At 38.8% G+C, this 22260-nt stretch overlaps 2 protein-coding genes across 2 annotated transcripts; both read left to right on the top strand.

Moving 5' to 3' along the window:
* On the top strand, positions 1-9808 carry LOC140936391 (putative histone-lysine N-methyltransferase PRDM6). Its single transcript, XM_073385854.1, has 5 exons — positions 1-611; positions 5438-5660; positions 6327-6601; positions 7070-7319; positions 7666-9808. Exons 1-5 carry the CDS (start codon positions 606-608, stop codon positions 8442-8444), a joined length of 1533 nt encoding a protein of 510 aa, XP_073241955.1. The 5' UTR covers positions 1-605; the 3' UTR covers positions 8445-9808.
* Positions 9809-12825: 3017 nt separating this feature from the next.
* On the top strand, positions 12826-20673 carry LOC140936394 (putative histone-lysine N-methyltransferase PRDM6). Its single transcript, XM_073385861.1, has 6 exons — positions 12826-12979; positions 13417-13588; positions 15185-15447; positions 16410-16689; positions 18824-18988; positions 19457-20673. Exons 1-6 carry the CDS (start codon positions 12929-12931, stop codon positions 19990-19992), a joined length of 1467 nt encoding a protein of 488 aa, XP_073241962.1. The 5' UTR covers positions 12826-12928; the 3' UTR covers positions 19993-20673.
* The last annotated feature ends 1587 nt before the right edge of the window (positions 20674-22260 follow it).

Raw genomic sequence — 22260 nt, 5'->3', positions numbered from 1 at the left:
CTTGGCGACAAAGAGTTCGCCAGTTGATGTTAAACTTTTACGGCTGAAAACGTGTTTAAACAAAAGCGTCAAAAATTTGAACATTCAGGACGTTCGGCCCTCGATTGAAACAAAATCAGTATTTACTGTTTTTGCCCTAATATCGCAGTTTTCTTCGTTAAGCAAAATTTACATCACAGAACCCGCAAATAATTTATTTTAATTCCTTTATTTTTGCTGAGCTTTTACTAAATGTCTATTCAAAACCACTCTAAAAAGTTCGTTAATTAATCTCAAAGCTGTTTTTTTATTGTCTGCTTCATTGTTCCATGAACCGTGATAGGCCATTATAATAACAAGTGGCAGAGTGAAAAACAAGTCAGGATACGAGGAGTTTTGACATCATAATAGCTTGCACTTATTTGACGCACGCCAGTTGTAAGACGAAGGGTTGAAGGCGGGACGAGCTGTCGACTCATCGACGAATTTCTTCCAAGCGACTTATTCTTCTTTTACAGAAACAGAAAAACGATAATTCCAAAGTCTTAATTTGAAGCTTCCATAAGGTGAAGATTCAACGACACAACGAAAAGTACTGAAAAGGCGCCTTCAAAAACTCAGTTAGGATGATGGTAAGTTTTTTTTGCGCCAAAAGTTACGTAAATTAGGCAGCCCTTCGTCCATAACAAACCTCAAGCCTCGGTAAGCATAGAAATTTGTTTCAGATATCTCGAAAGAGACAGTTTCTTTCATACCGTTCTCCAAAACGTGGCAAAAATCAGATCATGCAACTCACAATAGTTTTTCCAAAATAGCTGGCATTTCTGTTGCTCAGAAGTGTGAATTATCTCTTTGACTACCTAAAGAGTTTGGTATTTTTTCCTGTTTGATCCTTATTTGTAACTCACACATCTAGCCTCAGGGTCTTTAATCTACTAACACATGCAAAACACGGGGCAGGTATATCCTTGAAAAATATATTATAACAACAGGCGCCATCTACTCAAATTATTTGATATCACAATTTTATATTGGTTACACAAATGGTAAACGTGTTTATACGGCCGACTTAGGAATTCACGCATGGTCGATTAAGCCTATTCATAAAACATGTGCGACCACTCGAGGGTAAAATTAATTACAAGCATGCCAAAATTAGCACAAAAAAAGACCGTTATTTCACATCTCACACCTTGGCATTATTGGAGCTTCATGGCACAATGCCACTGAAAGAAAGATAAAGATTTACTCTTATCTAACCTAACGAAATCTCTGTCGCTGTCAAAGAAGATTGCTTAAGTGTGCTGGTTACAGCTCTATGTTTCTTGACTCTCAGACTGAAATATTGCAGTGGTATTTAATTTATTGCAGTCGGAAAATTTACGACCTGCTTACTAAACGAAGGCTAAACAATATCGCTAAACCGTCTCAGATATATACAGGATCTACCAACCAATCCACTAATAAAATAACACTTTTTAGCATTAGATGCTTTATCCACAAGATAAACGCATAGTGTGGCTTGTAGCAAAGTCATGGTTGAAATATTTTCAAATTTATTTATCCAAGTGAACTTTGCAGTTGATTAAATTTACAGTGTTTCTTCCCACTTGATTTTTTAGACGGAAAATTCGTAATGGGTGCCTTTCGAAATATTGCACTTTCATAATTAAGCTTTTCTAGAGTATGACGTCATCTAAACCCTTTTACATTTTATCAGGTTTTGGAATCTTCAATCTTTACAAATCAACAGAGCGTATATTTGAACAAAGTTTAATTTCACAAAAGAAGACACTGCAAAAAAAAAAAGCTTTTCCAAAACGTTTTGTTCTTTAGTATAATTCATCCTGCAGTTGCTTAGAAACTATTGTAAACAGGAGCGCGTAAACACATTTAAGATAATAGATCGTAAAGTACTTTCTTTCAGAAAAGAACTCAATACAACTGTTATTAATGGTTCTCAATATTAGAAATATACCGCGTAGCCTTCATCTGTTCCACTGCTCGCAACATGGGGCACTTAAAACAAGTATGTAAAGCCGAAGTAGTTCTATTTCAATACCATAACTCTGCGGTTTATTTCAATTTCCATTTAAGTGCGCAGATAGACCTTTAGCGGTCTAGAGATACAAACGAGAAAAAAAGTATGAAGCTTTTGTTTAGCAAACATAGAAAAAATTTTAGAAACAAGACCATAAGGAAGAATGAGGAGGAAGAATGATCGAGTCTTCAAAATGATTTAATCTGGAGGGATCTTCAGACATCTTCTTAAAAATAGGACATCATCTCAAACAAGTAGATTTAACGCATTCATTTGAATGACCACTCCCCCAGATTTTAAAGTTTGTTCCACGGACTATGCGATTAGAGCCTACTCGTAAAGTATAACGAACAGTACAAAAGGAAAGAGATGCCAGTAACACAAGGTGAAAGTCACCAAGTATTGGATGCTGTATCAGGGACTTCCACCTTGCACCATAGGGGACAGGAAATAATACGCTTGGGCAAAAACAATTTCCGTAGAAATTGTAACATTTCTGTGAATATCCGCAACCGCAACTTTGTAACCTTGTATATTTACTCGCCGCCTTTGAAGTAGCTTAATAGCCTCATAAAAAATTACGACACTTTCAGTTTTTCTTCTTGTATTTTTTGTCGTTGAAATGGCTCTGGATTCTAACTTACACTTAAGTTAAAAATGAGGGAGAAATTTTATAAACTCAGAGAAAAAGGTCAGTTTTACATTTTTGTAACATTCCAGGCTTGAATTTGAGAAGAGCTCACTTTTGCTGAGGTGCCTACACTCAAACAGCAAGAAAGCTAGAGAAACTGAGAACTTTCTAAAATAATTTGTAAGTGTAAAAGTTGACAGACTTTTAATTTTGTTTTGTCGAGTTGTTAAAAATGTTTTTTTTTACGTATTCAGTATTTTCAAGGCAGAATGAAACAATTTTTCGCTTAATTCCGATGATACTCAGGTTCAAATTTAAATTAGTTCAAACTGACAAAAGATAATTTACTTGCTGTAGCTTCTGCTTGCTGCTATACCACGAAAATGCATTTCAAAAAAGTCAAAGTCAGCTTTGATGTTGTTCTTTCTAGAAGGAAACCGATAAACTGTCATGGATTTCGGTCATAACATCATCTCTGGAAATACGAAATATTGGCACTTACATATTATATTGTTTTCAAATATTGCACGTTTGGGTTTTATTGCAGTGATACTTTAATATATGAGTGATAGCCAATATATGTACAGCTACGATAACATCAAGTAGGCATTTTAGTGTTGCATAACCCATTGGAGGCATTTATATCAGTATGTCGAAATTATCCAATACAAAATTTGGCCAAAACAAATAATATCGAAACTCTGCAAAGAATACTAACCACCGATCTTGTGAATCAACGTTTGTTCTTTACACTTCAGTTCAGTGAATGTACTATAAGTAACATCCTTTTAGGAAGACTAGGAATGATTGCATGAATACACATGATTAATGTCAATGTTCAAAAATTGTTTGAAAAACCTTACTTTGTTTATAAATAGACTTACGGTCAATTAACCGCACAGCTTTTTACGTCATTTCGTCAGCACTCCTGGAATAAAAGACTCTCTGTGTTTGCAATAATGCAACGTAATACCAAAACAGTAGAAAAACAACGTTAGATTAAAAGTTCGTAAGATGAGAAAGTTCGTTCTATTTGTAAGTAACCATGGCGAATTTCCAGATTAGTTCAAGTGTAATTTTAAACACTTTCACAACATAACAACAAGTATTGCTCCTAGATTACCTCCTTTTTATTTGTACAAGACTCGAACCCGGCTACAAAATGATAATTGAAGAAAAGTCACAAGTATTTATGTCGAACGAGAGAGAAAATTAATGTAGTCACTCAACAAACTTAGGGCCAATAAAATGCAAGCCATAGGCTTAAAAGACAAAAAAGAGCTCCGTTTTAACTTATGTGGTCGGTGTTTTTTAGTTTTCTGTTAATATTGGCTATAAAAGTTCTCATTTTGCATTTCTTCGACGAAAACGTAAGCTTTAACTCAAATTTTGGACTATCTATAGAAGTTCAACTGGAAATTCCATCATGGTTAAAAATATCGTTTCATCTCTTGTATCTCCCCTTTTTTCTTTTCTTGATAGTATTTTGGTATTTTCATTAGTTTGAAGATTTTTGGATAATTTTGTTAGATTTGACCTCCTTTGAAATAATCGGTATTAAGAACAGGATTTTCAATTAATCCATTTTCTGCTGAATGTTCATGAATAAGGAATGATCAAAGGCGATTTCATATCATCTTCACCTTTGAAACAAAAAACAAGGAACCACATATTGCAGGAAGAGTAAAGATCGCAGCCGCGTCACTTCAAATTAACATACGGCCAAAAGGAGTAAGCCTTCATTCAAGAACGACCAAACGTCTACCCTGTACAACAGAATACTATAGAATTCAGTTTATCTGATTGAAACTAGGAAACCTGAATAAATATTTTTCTAGACGAATAAATTACTTGAGCAAAACTAATATATATTTTATACTAAACGCTCTATTAATCAGTCGAATATCATCCTAATCAATTTCATTCCTGCGTTTTTAAGGTAAATTACGTCAATCTTCACGTTGGCCGATGAGACCTTAATTTTCAGGATAACGCCAAAAGTTACTGAGACTTTGACATCATGTGTTATGCGTTGTATTTACCTGCAGGTCGATAACATCGTTAAAGGCCTGATAAATCAAGTGATAAGTTACATATTCGTTTCAGCCCTGGGCTCGACTTTTAACTGTTTCCAGAGCCGGGAAAAAAACTTACCCCAAGTAGAGTTCATTAGTTCTGATCCTTTTGTCTTAAGATCGACGACACAAAGGTTTTTTTCTTCTTTTTGGAAACTAGTCAAAAGGTGCCGCGTATCCGTCGGGTTATTTGTGTGGTTTCCTTTTGTTTCTTTTCGTCTTTCAATAACCGAGTAAATAAGATACGGAAATAATAAGCTTTGTTTACAATTTCTTTCACGTAATAGCCATTAGTTATATTTGAGCATCTCTGCTAGCGGAGTGACTCTCAATAGTTGATCGGAAACTCAAAAGAGAAGGCCGATATCGAAAAATGTTTTTATATTTTTCATGTTGCTATTTTTGTTTTTTGACTTGCGTTGAATGGGCCATTTGGTATATTTTCGATAATATGGCTAATTCAAAGACTACGTAACGTGTATTGTGTGGGTGCAACTTAATACTACGGCGTATATTTGTTAGTATTTTAGTTTAACTATCATACATTGTGGTTGCAATCTCTGAAACTGAAACATTTAACAACTCTTAACACCGCGTATTTAGTGATAGCAACACTAAATTAACGTTTCTAATCAAAACTTTTATCGTGCTTAAAGGCATACTTCAACGAAAGTGTACATTTTATTTTTGTCCATTTGTTAAAAAATGCAGGCCTCTACGATCGAAACCCAGGCTCCCTCGAGGCCTTCGTTCATCTCTTCAAAAGTAAAACCTCAAAGCGAGGGCAAAAATCCAAGATATTTTGCATTCACGGAGAAAGATTTGTATAACTGCTTGCATCAGAAGAGTGGAAATGTGGAACCAATTGATTCTGAAGAAGCCAGAGGCAAGAAGCTGGAAGAGAATAGCTTGCGAAAGGACACACGTTCTTCATGTAAGTGAGAGCATATTTTTTTCTTTTACAGAAGTTTGGTTCGTTTCGTGTTCGGTTGTGAGTTTTAGAATTACGAGAACGTGAATAGCAAAAGAACCTCACACCAAGAGAAGAGTGTTGTTTCTGATTTGTAATACTGTATAGCTTTCATTTCAAAAGACTGGGCATACTAAGGTACAAATCAGTGCCATATTGTACAGCCATTTCCATTAAACAGCACCACGCACCACAGTAGAGCACTAGCCGGTTTCAGTTTAAAAGGTCACACTTTAGCACAGACTCAAAAGTTACAGCCACATTAAAAATAGGCTACTGAAAATTACAAGAGAATGGGAGTAGCAATACACCGCGACCAAAAACTTGGCCTTGCCCCGCAAAGCAAGCAGAAAGGTCGTTTGAAAATGTAAGGGATTGCGGTGTGGCGCGCACTGAGATTTACTATATTGCGCGAGCTTTTTTTCAAAGCAGAATATATTGCCTAATATCGGAAAGTTTATTATTGATTAAGAAGAAGCAGTGCGATGATATTTGTCGCAGTAAGCTTTCAGGAGCTTGTCACTCAAAAAAATGCATAAGGGAATATATTGCTTTGAGAAAATTCATAAATTGATTTAGTCAGGAAGAGAAAGGTGATTGAATTTAATGTTTCCCTTTGCTTTATCATAGTCTGTAGAACCTGCAACAAAGTGTACGCGATCTGCTGTCCAATACACCCATCTTACAAATCGACCGATTCTGACTCCAACCTGGACTGGGACAGCTATGCCATCAAGTCGTTCCCGGATGTGGTTCAACTGTGCAAGTCCAGCGTGCCTGGAAAGACCTACGGAGTGTGCGCAAGACAGCACATCCCGGTGGGTACATGGATTGGTCCTTATGAGGGAAGAAGGGTGGCACCAGATGCTATCAAGCCTGACATGGACTCTGACTATTTGTGGGAGGTGAGAGTTACTTGGAGCGTTAAGATACTCTAAGAGCCCATTTCCTCAGATTCATGACTTCGTCAAAAAAAATTCTCAATAAACCAAAACGTAAAGGTAGTGCAAGCAATAGGGGACGACTGACATCATCAAAGTGTTTGAACCTTGAAAGCGACGACCAAAAAATTTTTACTAAAGGAATCTAATTACCGTACTTGTTCCACTTTGTTAGTCTAAAAGATAATGGAAACTGTTGAGTCATGGAGCCCTAGATCCTTAGAAAATGGAAGAATTCAATCTACTCACATTAGCTTCTTTTACTGAAATTTCGCTTTGCAAATTTTCGGCAAAATATCTGTTGCCCGCCTATAACTACAAAATGTCAAGTGACAAACATGATTACTGATGACACTTCCAGCCTTCACTTTACTCCTATGCTTAATAACAGTTTACGACGTTATTAAAAACATTGTCGCCCTTTTAATTCAGATCTACAAAGATGGAAGGCTCATGTACTATCTCGATGCCACCGACGAAGAATCTTCTAGCTGGATGAGGTTTATAAAGTGTGCACGCCATAGAAACGAACAAAACCTGTTTGCCTTCCAGTACTGTGGTAACATTTACTATCGAGCATTCAAAGAGATTCCTATAGGAACAGAACTGCTGGTGTGGTACGAGGATATCTACCCACAATACTTCGGCATCCCCATCAGCATACACGACTTAAACTCAATGGGTGAGTCAGCTGAGCTTAGATGTTTCTTCACGGCTGATGCGCAGACAGTAGTTCACGTTCGAACCCTTGACTACTACTGCAATTTTTTCTGAGCCAAATGTTGCGAGTTTTAAAAAGCATTACAACCCTCTGAGTAAATATTATTGAGAAGTAATAATCGCAATACTGTTCCACTGAGTGCGACTATTTAAAGGAAGGCTCCATGCGATACTTATCCGGGCGCTTTTTATCTATATGTAGTACAAAGTGGATATGTGTCCTAAAATTCTAAAGGCTCTGTAATTCTTATTGAGATCCACCCCAGAAAATTAAAACAATGTTTTTATTCACGTTTTTTTTTCTCTAGGTTCGAGGTCTTACCCAGTTGTAGAAGCTTCATATCAAGACGGTCAAAAGGTCTCTTCAATGACTACTCCAATTTCAGTAACTGCAACAGAGGCAACCCAACATACCTCAGCACCGAGCCATAGAAAGTCACCCCACCACGCACCAGTCTCACCGAAACAAAGATCCCGGCTGTCGCCTGGCCTGACGGAAAGAGAAATCTACGCAAGGAAACAGACACAACAGGAAACGACGTTCAAAAGAAAACACGAGGAGAACGACTCCACTGGCATTCCGAAAAAGTTCAAATCACAGCAGTCTTCTAAGAATATGACAGATGGTCATAAGGAGATGCTGCTGCAGTTAGAGGAAGCGCGACTCAAAGACAAAAAAGATTTGCCTTGTGAATGGCCTCGTGTAGCGGATGGGGAATTCATCTTGGAGAACGGCGAACCAAAAATATGGCATTGTGGTCAGTGTGACAAATCGTTCGCACAGCGTGGTCTGCTTCAAATGCACAGTTGCACAAAGAATACAAAAAGACCTTACCAGTGTGGCCATTGTGCTCAGGAGTTTGCCCACCCCAATGAGCTGCGTACGCATGCTGTCATTCATTCAGGGAAAAAGCCATTTAAATGCGGATTCTGTGCGCGCACCTTTGCAGGAGCCACGACTCTAAATAATCACGTGCGCACGCATACAGGGGAGAGACCTTTTTCGTGCAACAAATGCCACAGATCATTTTCACAGGCATCCCAACTCAGTAAGCATAAGAGATCTCTCTATGACTGTTTCGCTTGAGAATTTTAAGTTTTCGTTTGTTTTGTAACATTTTCGTACATAAGTACATTTTAATTGGCTAGTCTAGGGATCTCCTTCATTACCTGTATATAAAAAAGTTTCCCTAAAAGTTGAAAATTTGTGTTAATAGTTTCATCTATGGGTACGTAAACTGAAGGCTGAGATCTGAAATCAAGCTAGTTGATATTTGAAAAATAAGCTGAAAGGTTTCCGCGTAAAAAAAAGCCAAGATTGTTCACAAAGTCCTCGGGCAAAGTGCCTGAGTAGGTTAGTCGCTGGGCAGTAATTTGAAAACACCCTATTTTCATGTAACTAGGCCCGAATTCGGCGGTGCCGGAGTACAAGGTCTCGGCCTAATACACATTTTAGTTTTGTATTAGTTCTTGACAATCCGCTGCTTTGTCTACCCATACCTTCCTGCTAAGCTCACGTTCCAAAATGGAGTCTGACGGCCCGAAATGCAGTAAATATGCCGTTACAGTTACATATCGGGTCAAAGAGTAAACTCAACACCAATTTGTTCAGGTACCCGGGCACTAGTATTCGGGCATCAAGTTTGACCGAACATAGACTGACTTAAGATTCCAGCACTACAATCTATTGTACGCCCGCGCCCTTGTATAGAGCAGCATTGTACAGAACTGTCTTCAAAATACACCGTCAAGGTTGAAACTTAAATCTTATAAGTTTGACTCTTTTTTCTCAGTTTACGGATGTATTACCTGCGCAGGTCTCTTTGAACTTATCGTGTTTAAAAGGCGTTATAATTTCTTTCAGTTTAAAAAAAAAAAAAAATTTATAAATGGTTAACAAAGTTTACGACGCATTCATTCATTAAGTAGCTAGTATTTTTAAGTTTCGAAAGAAACAGAATGATCATTCGTGTTTAATAACCAAGAGTTTTTCCTGCAATGCTACCGGGTTATAAGCTCACAATTAGGTATTTTTTGTTGGCTTGCGGAGCTTAATAGTAAAAGACACTTTTTTTTGTCTGTAGTTTAAAACGCGCTTTGTCTGCATTAGCCATAAAACTAAATTACATACTCGACATTGTTTAGATTTAAATAAAGCCGGAGTGAAAAGAAGCATTATTTAATTTACAAATAGTAAACGTACATGTATAGTAGATTGTATAATTATCAACTACGAAAACCGACACTTGACAGTGTCTCAAAGGCAAGGATTGAAGTATATATTTATAGATGTGTTTATATTTGGATATTTGAAACCCATAGTGCCTTTCAAAAAGGTTCATTCACCCAGCGTCACATTAGTTTTAATAATGTGCACTTTCATGAAGATTATTTTGAGCTTGTAAGATATCTCTAGTCGTGTTTTATTAAAATACTAATTGTTGTTTTTGACGACAGAGCTTACTGATCTTTTTTTTTTATTTCTTACTGGTTATAACGGCCTTAAACCCCAAAACAAACCAAACCTATTAATGCTGATCTTGCCTAAGCTCTGTTTACAGGGCAAATTATACTTCCCTGGAGCGCCAACACTAAAACTGAAGCACCTCTACACGCGGAGCAGAAAGAAAGAAGGGAAAGCACTTGGCTTGCTCGGTCACATGACCGAGAAGGGGGTGAACGTAATGACCATTGACACCTTCATGAGACCCAGTACCCTCGCCTCTATCTAAATAAACTCAGGTTAGAGAGAGAGAAGACCAAAAAATTCTATCTGCAAGCGAAAATTTTGTTTTCGTTTTGTTCTTTTTCTTTTGCTAGAATAGTGTTATTGCAGTTCCAGTCTTTCCGCCACCTTTTCTGCTTCCCCACTCAGTCGGTACACTTCCATGTTGTCTTTCAACCAACCTTCTTAACTCTTCGTTCTTTTACCCCTGGGGGATTCTTTATCAGGGGGAGACCAGCCCGAAAGGGGGCCTTTGTAATTCTAGCCGGATTTTTGAAAACACTGCCGCCAAATGGACCTTTTTGGTCCAACGCAGCCATTTCAAAAACTAAGAGCGCAACCATTGTTTTTTTTGTCTTCTCCGCCTTTCCTTCTCCTCGCTCTTTCTTTTTCTCCTTTCCTTTTCCTTCGTTACTATGATTTTGGAGCTTCTCGGGCTTAAGAAACCTGCCTTTTGACGCCTTTTCACCCAAAAGACTGCAAATTTCGTTAGGTTTGTTTTCAAAAAATCGTTTGCAATTAAATTCGCTTGTTGCTGTCTACTCCACGTTACACAGTCGGTAGCTCAGAAACTCAGGAAAGGGGACTTTAGGAAGTCAAAATCGTAACAATTTCCCGGGGGAACATGCCCCCAACCCCCCTAGAAGCTTGCGCCTTCGGTGCTTGTTAAGAAAATCGATCAGTATTTATCTTAGATCCGCGCGTGAAAACGAAATCCTTCTTTAAGAGTGATATTTAAGACCACGATGCATAGGGATGTGGAAAGGACTGAAATTAAGGAAAGTGTAACCATTTTGTCCAGTTGCTCAAACGTTGGCTAACAACTAAATTTAAATGTTTAAATTGAGAACTAAGGGTTACACAACATATATACAATTTATCGATCTGGGGCAATCGTTTATACGGTCACTTGCGACAACTTTATTCCTTTCGATTTAAAAAAAAATTATAATTTATTGTCCAGTAGAGTCAAACTAATTCCATAGGTTTACGCTTTCTTTACGTTCATGCAAGAGGAGCGAAAAATTCATTTGAATACCATTTGATGATTTTTAAATCGGTTTTTGCCTTCTTAGTATCTTCATTGAAAATCATGAACATACCGCAAAACACGCTCGGCCCAACTTTTCTAACTTTCATTTTTAATCTAACGTATGATCCTCGACCATTAGAACTAATCGAACTTCAGTGAAGTTCGATTACGTTCGATCGCTTTTATTTTCTTTTAGAGTTTGACGATACTCGATTACGCTCGATAAGTTTGAATTGATTCTTGCAGTTACAGCAGCTCCAGCAATGCGGATTCCCTGTGGTTAAAAATGCGCCTGAAATCTTTGAAGCTGTTTCATGATTATATGGTATTGCTTTAAAAACTGATTCTGGAAACACATTGGAATAAAAACAAACCCGAACCATAATGATTTTCTACTCTACCTCAACTATAAGTTCATGCTATTTGGCTTTCTATGACAACAATGAAAATGGATTGTCACCTGAAATTAAGACTGGACCGATTTTCTTTAAGTCTATTAACTTTACTATTGTCGAAAAATCCGCATCAAAAGCTATGTGATCACGTTTTGTCTCCCTTTGAGAGATCACGAGGTATCTTTCTCTTAAAGGCCGTGGTACTAAACAATCGAGCGCCAGGTCAGTTTTGACCCGAAATGAACACTTCAACAACAACTTTAGAAAGCAATAAGATTTAAGTCTAGAAAGTTCTTTTCATGAAACAAAAGCTTAGTTATTCAGGTTTTGTCCCGAATCAATGATCATCATTTGCAAATTTCATTGAAAAATCATTCAGCATGACAAGCGGATTGCATGATTAATAGCAGAACTACGTCGTAAGTTTTATTTGAATAGGTATAGAGCCAGTTATTGTTCAATATCACTTGAGTTAGTACTTCTCGCGATAAGTGAACTTTCGTTTAAAAACAACCCACCCAGAACAATTCGTGAGTAAAGTGCTATATAGTTTGAATAAAACAAGGACTAAGAATGCTTGTGTAAACTGACCATTTTCCAATAAATTTAGCTTAGATGTACTTAACTATGGCACATTCTGAAGATTTAAACAGACACTTCCCCAGCGTATTGGTTTAACCAGACACGCTGATAGTTAAATTCCCGTCTTGGTTCGCGCGTTATCAAAAGACATGCAAATCTGATATCCGCAATTAGTCGCCCACTTTAAAAGCCCGCAATGGATAACTTGGAAACTCCTTTTCAAGGCGTTTCAATTCAGTATACGTGCAGCAGTCCTTTTGCGTATCATTTCAGTTACAGCTGGTACACAGTTATCAAAAATGAGCAAAAGGCCTTGTTTTTGATTACCAGTTGCAATGCTTGAATGACCTTAGAATTTCTAAAACAATCAACTAACTTTGGCTATGTATGCAAAACGTTTTTGTTAAAACACAGGCTGCACTAGAAGGTTTACGAAATGTGGGCACAAATGTTCTATACATATCCTTCTACACAGTATTATCTGATTCCTAAACATTAATTTTTAACTCAAGATAGATGATCCTTTTTTCTGCACTTCTGCCAGGTGCAAAATTTCATTTATAAATAACTTTTCTAACACAACAAGCTAAAGAAAAGTTAGCCAAACTTGAAAGGAACTCATCATTAACCAATCGCATTGCTGTAAACAGTTTATTAGGAAGCCAAGCGTGAATAAGTGACAGGTTTATGAAAAGAACATTTCGGAACTTTAAATCAACGCCCCTTATTCTCGCGTTATCAATTGCATACGACTTGCTTATATAAGTTCATTGGTGCATTTTTCCTGTTGCGTGGCACTGAGTAGCCAAAGTCGCTAAGCACACGGTTGCAGAGAAATGTCGTCTTTGTTTAGCGAAGAGACTAAGAGAAGGCTAGAAGTGAATTTGGTATGTGTCTCTAATGATAATAGAATAACAAGTCATTGCGAATAAGTAGTTTTTTTGCTTTCAACAGACTTAATTTGGACACATGTGGATCAGGAATGTTCCGTTTAGTCAAAAGGGGTGGATTAAGATATAATGGGTAAATCTTGCTCTGTTTTCAAATTATTAAATTAAATTGCACCATTTGAAGATCTCTTTTTGGTGAAAAAAACTGGTCTTATGCGAGGTTTGCATGCTATTCCACTGATTCCTCATTTTTCAGGAAACGAAATTCCATCTTTGCATTTGCAATTAAGTTAAGGTCCCGTTTTAAAGACCTTAATTTGCATTGACTGTGATAATTGAATTGGAACCGTTTGTTTCTTAGTTTAAAGCGAAAGTTCTGTTGTAGCTTATCACTACTTGACTTATCTAAGGTCAGTATTTAATTTTTTTTTCAGTTGAGTCAACTGGCAATGCCGGTCAATTTTGAGGCAGAACCACATCAAGAGGGGCGCTCAAGAATGTTCAGCGACAACGAGGTGTTCTCTTTCCTTTATGGCAAAACGAGACCACAGGCAGTCAATAAGGATGTTGTAAGCGCGCAGTCAGTGACACAGGCATCCAATACAGGTAAACTATGCTCTAATATCACTTTGCCGTGCAAACCCTCACTCACTCACGCGCAACTGCGCAAAGATCGATTAGAGCACGCGTGACACTCGCCACAAATTCATGCAATACTGGTAAATGTTGAAATACGTACATGCTTATGTTGATATTTATCCCTTCCACTTGAAGCATGTGATACAGTTCGAACTAGAGGTCAGGGGAACCGACTTTAAGCACTTAATCGTAATAATGTGAAGGTCAAGTTTTCCTTTATTCAGCTCAGAAAAATGAAGTCAAGTGAGAATTCGAGTGCACAAAATCCCGTTAAAGTCAAATCGCCGAAGACATGGAGTCATTTTGCAGACTGGCTTTTCACTAGTTCATGCAACTTTGAATCATCAGCAACGACATTAAATTACTACGTTATCTTGATGTTACATTTAGTTAGTCGGAGTTAGGCGCTAAAAGTTAATTGCGAAGACAGATCAACAACACAGAAAACAAGAGGAAATCCAACTATATTTCGTGAAACATAAAGGAGTAATGCGAACAGACGTATCGTAACGTCAAAGTAGTCAAACTTGACATTTTTCATGTACGAGCGGTAGTTGAATGTAGTGCTCTGTCAAGGGAATATGTCTATTGGCTAGAGTTTGAAAAGAAGTGGAAAAATTCGAGATTAGCGAGACAAACTTATAGACAGATTGGTATGTGTTTAAAGAGCATTTTATCCGCCCGTTCTCTAACCCCGTAATAACATGGTGTTATTTGATTTTCATTATATGTAAAGCTTGCCCTAGAGCTCTGTACAGTACCGCAAATGATCCACGACAATTGTCGACCTTAAATGATCCCGTGAAAAGCAAATGGATTTTAGGCATTGATGGTGAATGGTGCTGAGAACATCAACAACGCTTAAAACAATGAAAAGAGTAAAACGATAAATAACCGATTTGTTTCTCCTCAATCGTTTCTCCTTTCTTTCAAGCATTGGATTAATTAACAATTAAAGAATGAGGCTGAGTATTTTATGAAGAATTATGGAGATCGAGGAGGGTGTTACCCTTCGAGCCCTTAGGCCGAGGCGGATAACACCCTCCGAGATCTCCATAATTCTTCATATGATGCGAAGGCCGCGGAATTCAATAATTGTTTTATTATTCAATCAAAACAATTCCTAGTTTAAAAACATAGCTAAAACATGCTTACCTCCATCGATGTTAAGTTTATCTTGGATAGTGCACGTTCAGGGTTGTTCAGCTCCGCAAATATTCTCCAAATAGCAGATACCGCCCTTCGAGTTGCCTTCTTGTTGTTCTTGTCATGTTTTTAGCATTACTTCGCCTAGTTCTTACTCCTGAAATGAGTGAAATGTCTGCCATTTGTGTTTTCACAACCAAAACAACTCAACCTCTTCACCAGGTCTTCTCGGTTAACGGTGTATTAACCTGCAAGGAAGCTGCACTTTTGACTTCGTCGGTTGATTAATCCCAAAATTCTTCAAAATTTGGTCCGTCACCAGTAGCTGGTTATGATAAATTATGCGTATGCTTTTAGCCAATCAGAATCGGGGAAATGTTTTAATGAATAATAATGTGTTTTAATTCCATCTTTCAGATTGCGATTTCTGTCGAACGATGCCGCACGGGAGCTGTCCCATGCATAGGCATCCCAGTCCATTGCTGCCTGAAAAAGCGCTCACTTATGCAGTAACGTCAATACCACCAGCATGTAAGCTGCGTGCATCGAATGTAGGGAAAGGATACGGTGTTTTCACCAATCAAAACATTCCCCTTGGGACCTGGATTGGCCCATACGAGGGCACACGAATTCGTCCAAGTGATGTCACACGTAATATGGATACATCGCACATGTGGGAGGTAACATACACTTTGATTACGTTTATGCCCACCACCATATTAAAAATCCTCATAAACTTTGTTCACCTCAGGTGAAAAGAAAAAACATACAGTCTAAGAGTACAAACATGAAGAGAGTGTGAAAGAAATAAAAAGTCAAAGACACGTATCCATAAACATGATTCAGTTTTCACACGTTTTTCGAAAGGAGATCAAAAGCGCCATTTTTATTTAAACTAATAGCCCCAAAACTTGACAATCAATCGAAGAACCGACATATTTACCATTTTGAAGCTAACACAGTATAAAGTTACTGTTTCCTATTGGTTAATTTCCAGTTCACCATGGCCAAGCTGTCCCTAAATTACATTTATATTCAACAACTAGAAGACGAGCTCAAGATTCTTATCGGCAAATAGTTAGCAAAAGAGAAAAACAAGAGCAATTTTTGATAATTTTTATTCGGTAATCATAGGCTAAATTCCCCATCCGTGTCACTCTATGAGCTGCTAGACAGCGAGTACCTCAGCCAATCAGATTGGAGGATTTATATCAGCAAAAAAGCTTGTCAGCGAGATCCATGCTCTCTATGGATAACAGACATCAAAAAGGGTCCCCTAGTCCTAACTCTTACCTAATTCCTACGGAAATTATAAATAACTGCGTCTAATATGAAGGACCCAAGGTCCGAGTTAAGTGCATTTCAGGATATAAGTAGCCTCCCACGCAGCCTAGTATGTAGGTAACGAACTCAAGGGGAGTCGTATTTCCCCCCTCCCACCTCTCGAGGCCAGGAAATAACTACGCGTTTTATATCACCTCTTAAGAAACACTGTTTCTAAAGAGTTAGCAGTTAGTTACCAGCGCGTCACCAGTAACGATCCCAGAAGTCTTTGCGAAAGCTAACTGGGCCCAGTTTCGATATCGTTCCTAGAGCGGTGAATAGAAATGCAGCACTTTAAGAGAATTGTTCTTTTTGACAGATCTATGAAGGCAACACGCTATCGCATTACATTGACGGAAGTGACGAGAACGTTGCAAGTTGGATGCGTTTCATCCGTTGTGCCAGGCATAAGGAAGAACAGAATCTCTTCTCTTTTCAATACAACGGGAATATATACTACCGAGCGTTCAAGGATATTCCATGTGGCACAGAGCTGCTTGTGTGGTATGACGAGAAGTATCCAATGTACATGGGAATTCCCCTGGGAATGGAAGTGGGCGCTGTGTACGTTCCCACTACCACCACCACCACAGCTCAGCGTAAGTCAACAGTCAGTCAGTTAGGGCCAGTCAGATAATTAGTCAGTCAGTTAGTCCGTAAGACAGTTTGTTCACTCATAGTTAGTCAGTCAGGGAGGCAGACAGATGAAAAGTCAAATGGTCAGTTTGTTATGCAGGGAGTCTGGTACCCTGGTCCCAGAGGTTTTTCTTGATTTTTCTTTGCGAAAGAGATCAAGAGCAAGCCGCGAAGCGGCGACAACGAGTTGCGAAAGCGACGAGGAGAGAGAGAAAAACCTCTGGTTACCTTGGCCTCGAATCTCACTTTCGTGCAGACGACAGCTGTCAAACGCGTCAAATTGCTAATAAAAAGAGTGACCAATGGCCATTTAGCAAACACGTGCTTATCAGCGGCTATTTTTTTAAGCGGGGGTAGACCTGGGGGAAATTATGTTATGAACAAACCATCTCCACTTGGGTGGTAAAGAGTGATTCGTTAATCGGGGTCAAGCTAAAGCATGTGTCAACAATGGGCGACAAGAGTCCAGGAATAAGAACACCACTTAAAGAAACCAACACTGTTCCAAACGACTGCTACAGGATTTGCAGAATTTATGTAAAAATAAGTGGCCGAACTAAAATCAACGTTTTTCGGTATAATAACAACGATTTTTCACAAACGTTGTCATCTGTTACGCAGTTCACGGATATGCGAGTCCACAACAGACTTGAGAGGACAGACAACCAAAATTATTGCATGGCGAGGGTATGAGTAGCCTCTTAAGGAAAGGTACTTGCAATATACTTTCCATGTCCGGTTGATAAAATGGTGAACACATCCTTTAGACTCAAGGCGGCGAACAACGCTTTTTTTGGTTGCTCAGTGAGACTCAGGAAAGCGCTCATCAAGTACCGAGGTCAAAATTTCTTCGAATATTCTTTCAGGAACAACCTCCATGTCAAAATCTCGAAATATGGAGTGCCTTTACGTGCCTGGGTCCCGTGCAAATGTTATTGCGAGTGCAGTATACAAACAATTTTCTTCCCTGGTAGAGAGAGGCAAAATTTACCTTCAGAAATGAGGTGTAAAAATCTTCTGCGTCCCCTCGGTAGTTACAATTAAACGAGCCAATCAAATTGTTTTGCGTGTTTGAAAAAATATCAACCAATCAACGCCTGAGGGTCAGATCCTGACCCTGTCGTCTGCATGAAAGTGAGATTCGAGGCCAAAGTAACCAGAGGTTTTTCTCTCTCTCCTCGTCGCTTTCGCAACTCGTTGTCGCCGCTTCGCGGTTTGCTCTTGATCTCTTTCGCAAAGAAAAATCAAGAAAAACCTCTAGGACCAGGGTAGGAGTCTGTTTGTTGAGTAGCAATGTATTGGGTGATCGGTACAAAAAATCTATTGGCAGATTAGCCTGCGTCGCAGACGTAATTAAACCTCGGTAACTAAAGTCTGCGAGACAGCGCAGATGTCCTTGTTCCGGGCCCCCAACGGACTCAACGAATTACCGGAAGAGCGTTTCCAATTTCGTTTCATCTTGATTGGCAAATCGACAGTGGTATTTTTAACAAGCCAGTCATGGCGTGTACTCAAATCCTGGTACACAGGGCGCCCAGAACAAGGATTTGGGCGCTGTTTCTCAGACGGACTTAACCAGAGTTTAGTCTCGTCTACAGGGCAGGCTATTGGCAGGTCAGGGTCAACATTCTGAACTCTACCAAAACATGGAAAGAAGCAATTCTCACCACTTCTCTTGTCTATCAGTCATAGCTGTAGAATTGCGGTTTTACTGAGTAACTGGAGTCAAAGACACCAAACAGTCAACGAGTTAAGTCAATCAAACTTTCACTGAGCCGATGACAGTTTGTCATTTGCTTTAATCTTCACACTAATTGGGCAGGCTTCAGATGGCATGCAGTCGTTCACATGAGACAACTTTTTAGTTAATGGACAGTTCGACTATTAATGAATTAACCATTAACTTTTCATCCAGTCAATTTTGACACCAATTGTTATCTTTGACTATTGGCTAGTCGCTCTATAAACGGATTAAGTACCCGGTCACTCTTTCATTTAACTTGTCAGTCCACTAGTCGTTCATTGATAAGATATCCTCTTAACAGTTTTTTTTTTTAAATCTCGACTCCACAACAACATTCTTAATCCAATTTGCAGACCAGCCCGAGAGACAACAAAATGCCACAGCATTACAGCGGTCTGACCGATCTTTGGATAAAGAATCTCCACCAATCAAACCTCAAGATACAGCAGGGCAGTATTCCAACACAGCTACTAGCTCCAGGCTCACTCCGAGCACAAGCCCTTCAAGGAGTTACCAAGGTAACGAAATTGTCCAATTATTTAATTTCTTCACAGAGTGTTGGTCAATATGGAAGCTGCCTTTTCGTCCATTTTTCAACAAAGCCTCTCAAAAGCTACCTTACAGTTAACTTTTAATAACGGATTCTTTATAAATCGTATCTGGTGGATGTACTGCCAACAATAAGCACGTTTATAATTACACCGAATGATCTATTCAGGATGTAATATATTGAATTTAACCTTTATATCAATATTAAAAATCCTTCGTTGTCTTTATTGATTTAGTCTCAGATAGAACTTCTGAAATTGCTCTCACTTTATTTATTTATTCGTTCGTTCATATTCATTCATTCAAGTTGAAACTAATACAGTCATAAAGAACGAGCGTCCAGTTAGTGCTGACAACTCAAGAACAATAAAAGAAACTTCCTGGCCCACACCATTAAGACCTTATGATACACGATTTATTTGTTTGTCCGTTTCCAGATTCAAGATCTCCACAAGCTGATTCAAAGAATTTGCCTCCACTTATCCCTAAAAAGTCTCTGCCAAAGAGATCTGCTTCTGTTGACAGTTTACCTCCAGATCAACGAACGCCAACAAGCAATGAACCGAATTCCCACTTTCAGCTAAGCGAATTAACCTCTTGGCAGTGCCAGCAATGTCACAAGACCTTCACCCAGCGAGTGGCTTTACAAATGCATGTGTGTCAAAGCCAACCAACCAAGCCTTTTCAGTGTGGACAGTGCGGTAGCACTTTTAATAATTCGTCAGAACTGCGCACGCATGTGGTTTCCCATACCACTGAGCGGCCTTTCAAATGTGGCTTTTGCTCGCGCACATTTGTTGGTGCGACAACGCTGAACAACCACGTTCGTACACACATGGGACAGAAACCTTTTAGCTGTGAAAAGTGCGGAAAGGCGTTTTCACAAGCCATGCATCTCGCGAGACACGCATGCGAATTAAGTAGCGGCTCAAGCGGAATTGAATCAGTTGTTCCTCACCCATTAACGAGCTGAATATGAATCAAAGTTGGGCCAACATCTTTGCGTGCTTTCTTTTGTTAACGGTGTTGATAGGGTGGCAAAACTTCCTCTTGCTTATGGTACAAAAGACGTTAAGTTATGATTAAGTTACCGTGAAGTTAGTTTGGCCCCGCTCCGCTTTTTGCTATGTAAATAGTACAGCATGGTTGTAAATAATAACATGCAAATTTCTGATCTTGCAGGCGCTTCTAATCCGTGGGTAAAAACAGTTTCCGTTGGTTGTCAAACAGTCTGTAAATAGTGAAATACAACAATGAAAATTTTATACAGCAACAGTCTTGAGTTCAGATGATTCATATAATCATAGTCATTTTTTCTCATAACGAGACTACTAACAGACAGACGCAATGGTAGTCTTTACTTTACAAGGAATTCGCAAATTTGGCCCGTTGTGCAGCGATTTTGTTACAAATAGTTATGGTGAGTCCTAGGACTCATCTAGAGAGAGATAATGAGTCCCTGTCCAGAACCATTGAGTCCCAGTTTGAAAAAAACGAGTCCCTAGGTCTTTATGTAACCACACAGTTAATCTGAAGACAAACTCCAAAACTCTGTATTACAGTTTACTGAAATAAAAATGTAGTCCTTCTATTGTCAAGCACAACAAAGACTAAAAGAAATATACGTCGTTAAACAACAGCCAAAAAGAAACAGTATATTCTACAAAAACATCTTCAGATCGATTAATGGATCTTTGCGTCCTACGGGACGCAAACCACGCCATGCGCATACCATGCGTCTTTGGGGATTTTTATGCGTCAGGGACGCAGGACGCAGAGGTGACAAAATCACTGTTTGTGTCTGTGCAGCTAAGAGCTACTAAAACAGGACCGAGTTGCTCGAAGGATTCATTCAAATCCAGGTTTCGTTACCATGACGACTCATATGCTACATTTATAGTTATAAGATTACAAAAGTAAAGCGCGCGTTCCGATTGGCCAATTACACATTTACTAATTACCCATGAGTGAATGCTGACGAAAGCTAACGCGTGCCCAACGCAGTGCGCGACTGTCTTTTGTTGTTGACTCAAGAAGCTTGAGGCAACCACGCTTCCTTCGTGTTAAGCAACTTCCCTCCCACTCCGCGCCGCCCTCCCCACCCTCAACCCACGCATTGTTGACCACCGGTAGTTGAAATGCTGTTGTAATACTGTAAAAAATGCATTAAGCGGAGCCCATATTGAGAGGTCACCCTAAACTTAGCGGGGAGTAGTCTCCGTCATTACTGCTCCTGAACTTTCCTTGCCTTATTTCAGTAAAACTGACTCGTCAGCTTAGCGGACACAGGAGAGAGAGCCGAGATTCATCCGGGATATCAATAACCGATATTTTTGCAGTCACGGTTGATGTATGCCTAGGCACATTAACATCTCTTTATTCTATTCATCCCATGACCTCTTTCTTTTGATTGTAGTCGGCATAATATGGTAATTGTGTTCATCAATGGACAAACTGTTTGTCTGTTGTGAGATGCAGAGCAATCTGAGAAGCAAAACGCATATGTTCGCTGTTTAGTGCTGGGTTGTCGGTGATATCTCTCTAAGCAGAAGAACTTTAACACACTTTAGAGCTACCGAAAATTAATTCTTTCATTTTAACGAAAAAAAAAAACAATTTCTTCAAAAGGCTATCCACAGCACATGGAATATTACAGCTAAAAGTTCTGTTGACACGTTTGAGTCAGTTTCAATTAATTACTTCTGCTAGTAGAGTTCGTGTCGTTTCTCAATTATAAATGTAAAGAATGTTTAGCTGAATATTGCCTTTTGAGCTCAAAAGACATTAAGTTTTATTTTTATATTACTCTTTCTGTTTGTTCTGATAATCTTTTGTTGTCTGCGACACAAAGTTCAAATCCAAGCACTTCACGGAGCGGTGAATTCTTTCTGGAAGACCGGAGACCGGCTAGTTAATAAAGTTTCTCATATTAGTCGCTGTCTGGCAAGACTGGCCAATATAACTTTGGGTTCCGATTTTTATAATTTATTGGTAGTTAAATAAGAAGCATTTCCTTCGTTGGGCGATAATAAATAAATGTTTTTCTTCTCCTTTCCGGCCTTTCAAAAAAAGCAAGGTAATGCTAACATAGCTGTAAGTAATCGTATCCTCAACTTTTTTCAGTTCTCACAAAAGGCATCAAGATTCAAGAAAACCTCTTGAAGCCAATGGTCACTGCTATCAGGAGCAGATTAGGGTTATTTGCTATAGAGATATGTATCTTCAGTCTAGGCCCCTTAAA

The sequence above is a fragment of the Porites lutea genome, chromosome 5, assembly GCF_958299795.1.
Source record: "Porites lutea chromosome 5, jaPorLute2.1, whole genome shotgun sequence".
NCBI classification, from domain to species: Eukaryota; Metazoa; Cnidaria; class Anthozoa; order Scleractinia; family Poritidae; genus Porites; species Porites lutea.
Note: the sequence above shows the minus strand (reverse complement) of the source record. Positions and strands in the feature narration are given on the sequence as shown.

Coding starts and splice junctions, on each gene's coding strand:
- LOC140936394 (XM_073385861.1), top strand. CDS start 12,929: ATGTCGTCTTTGTTTAGCGAAGAGACTAAGAGAAGGCTAGAAGTGAAT. Junction 12,980..13,416: donor GAAGGCTAGAAGTGAATTTG/GTATGTGTCTCT, acceptor TTTTTTTTTCAG/TTGAGTCAACTGGCAATGCC. Junction 16,690..18,823: donor CACCACCACCACAGCTCAGC/GTAAGTCAACAG, acceptor TCCAATTTGCAG/ACCAGCCCGAGAGACAACAA.
- LOC140936391 (XM_073385854.1), top strand. Junction 5,661..6,326: donor AAAGGACACACGTTCTTCAT/GTAAGTGAGAGC, acceptor GCTTTATCATAG/TCTGTAGAACCTGCAACAAA. Junction 7,320..7,665: donor ACACGACTTAAACTCAATGG/GTGAGTCAGCTG, acceptor TTTTTTCTCTAG/GTTCGAGGTCTTACCCAGTT.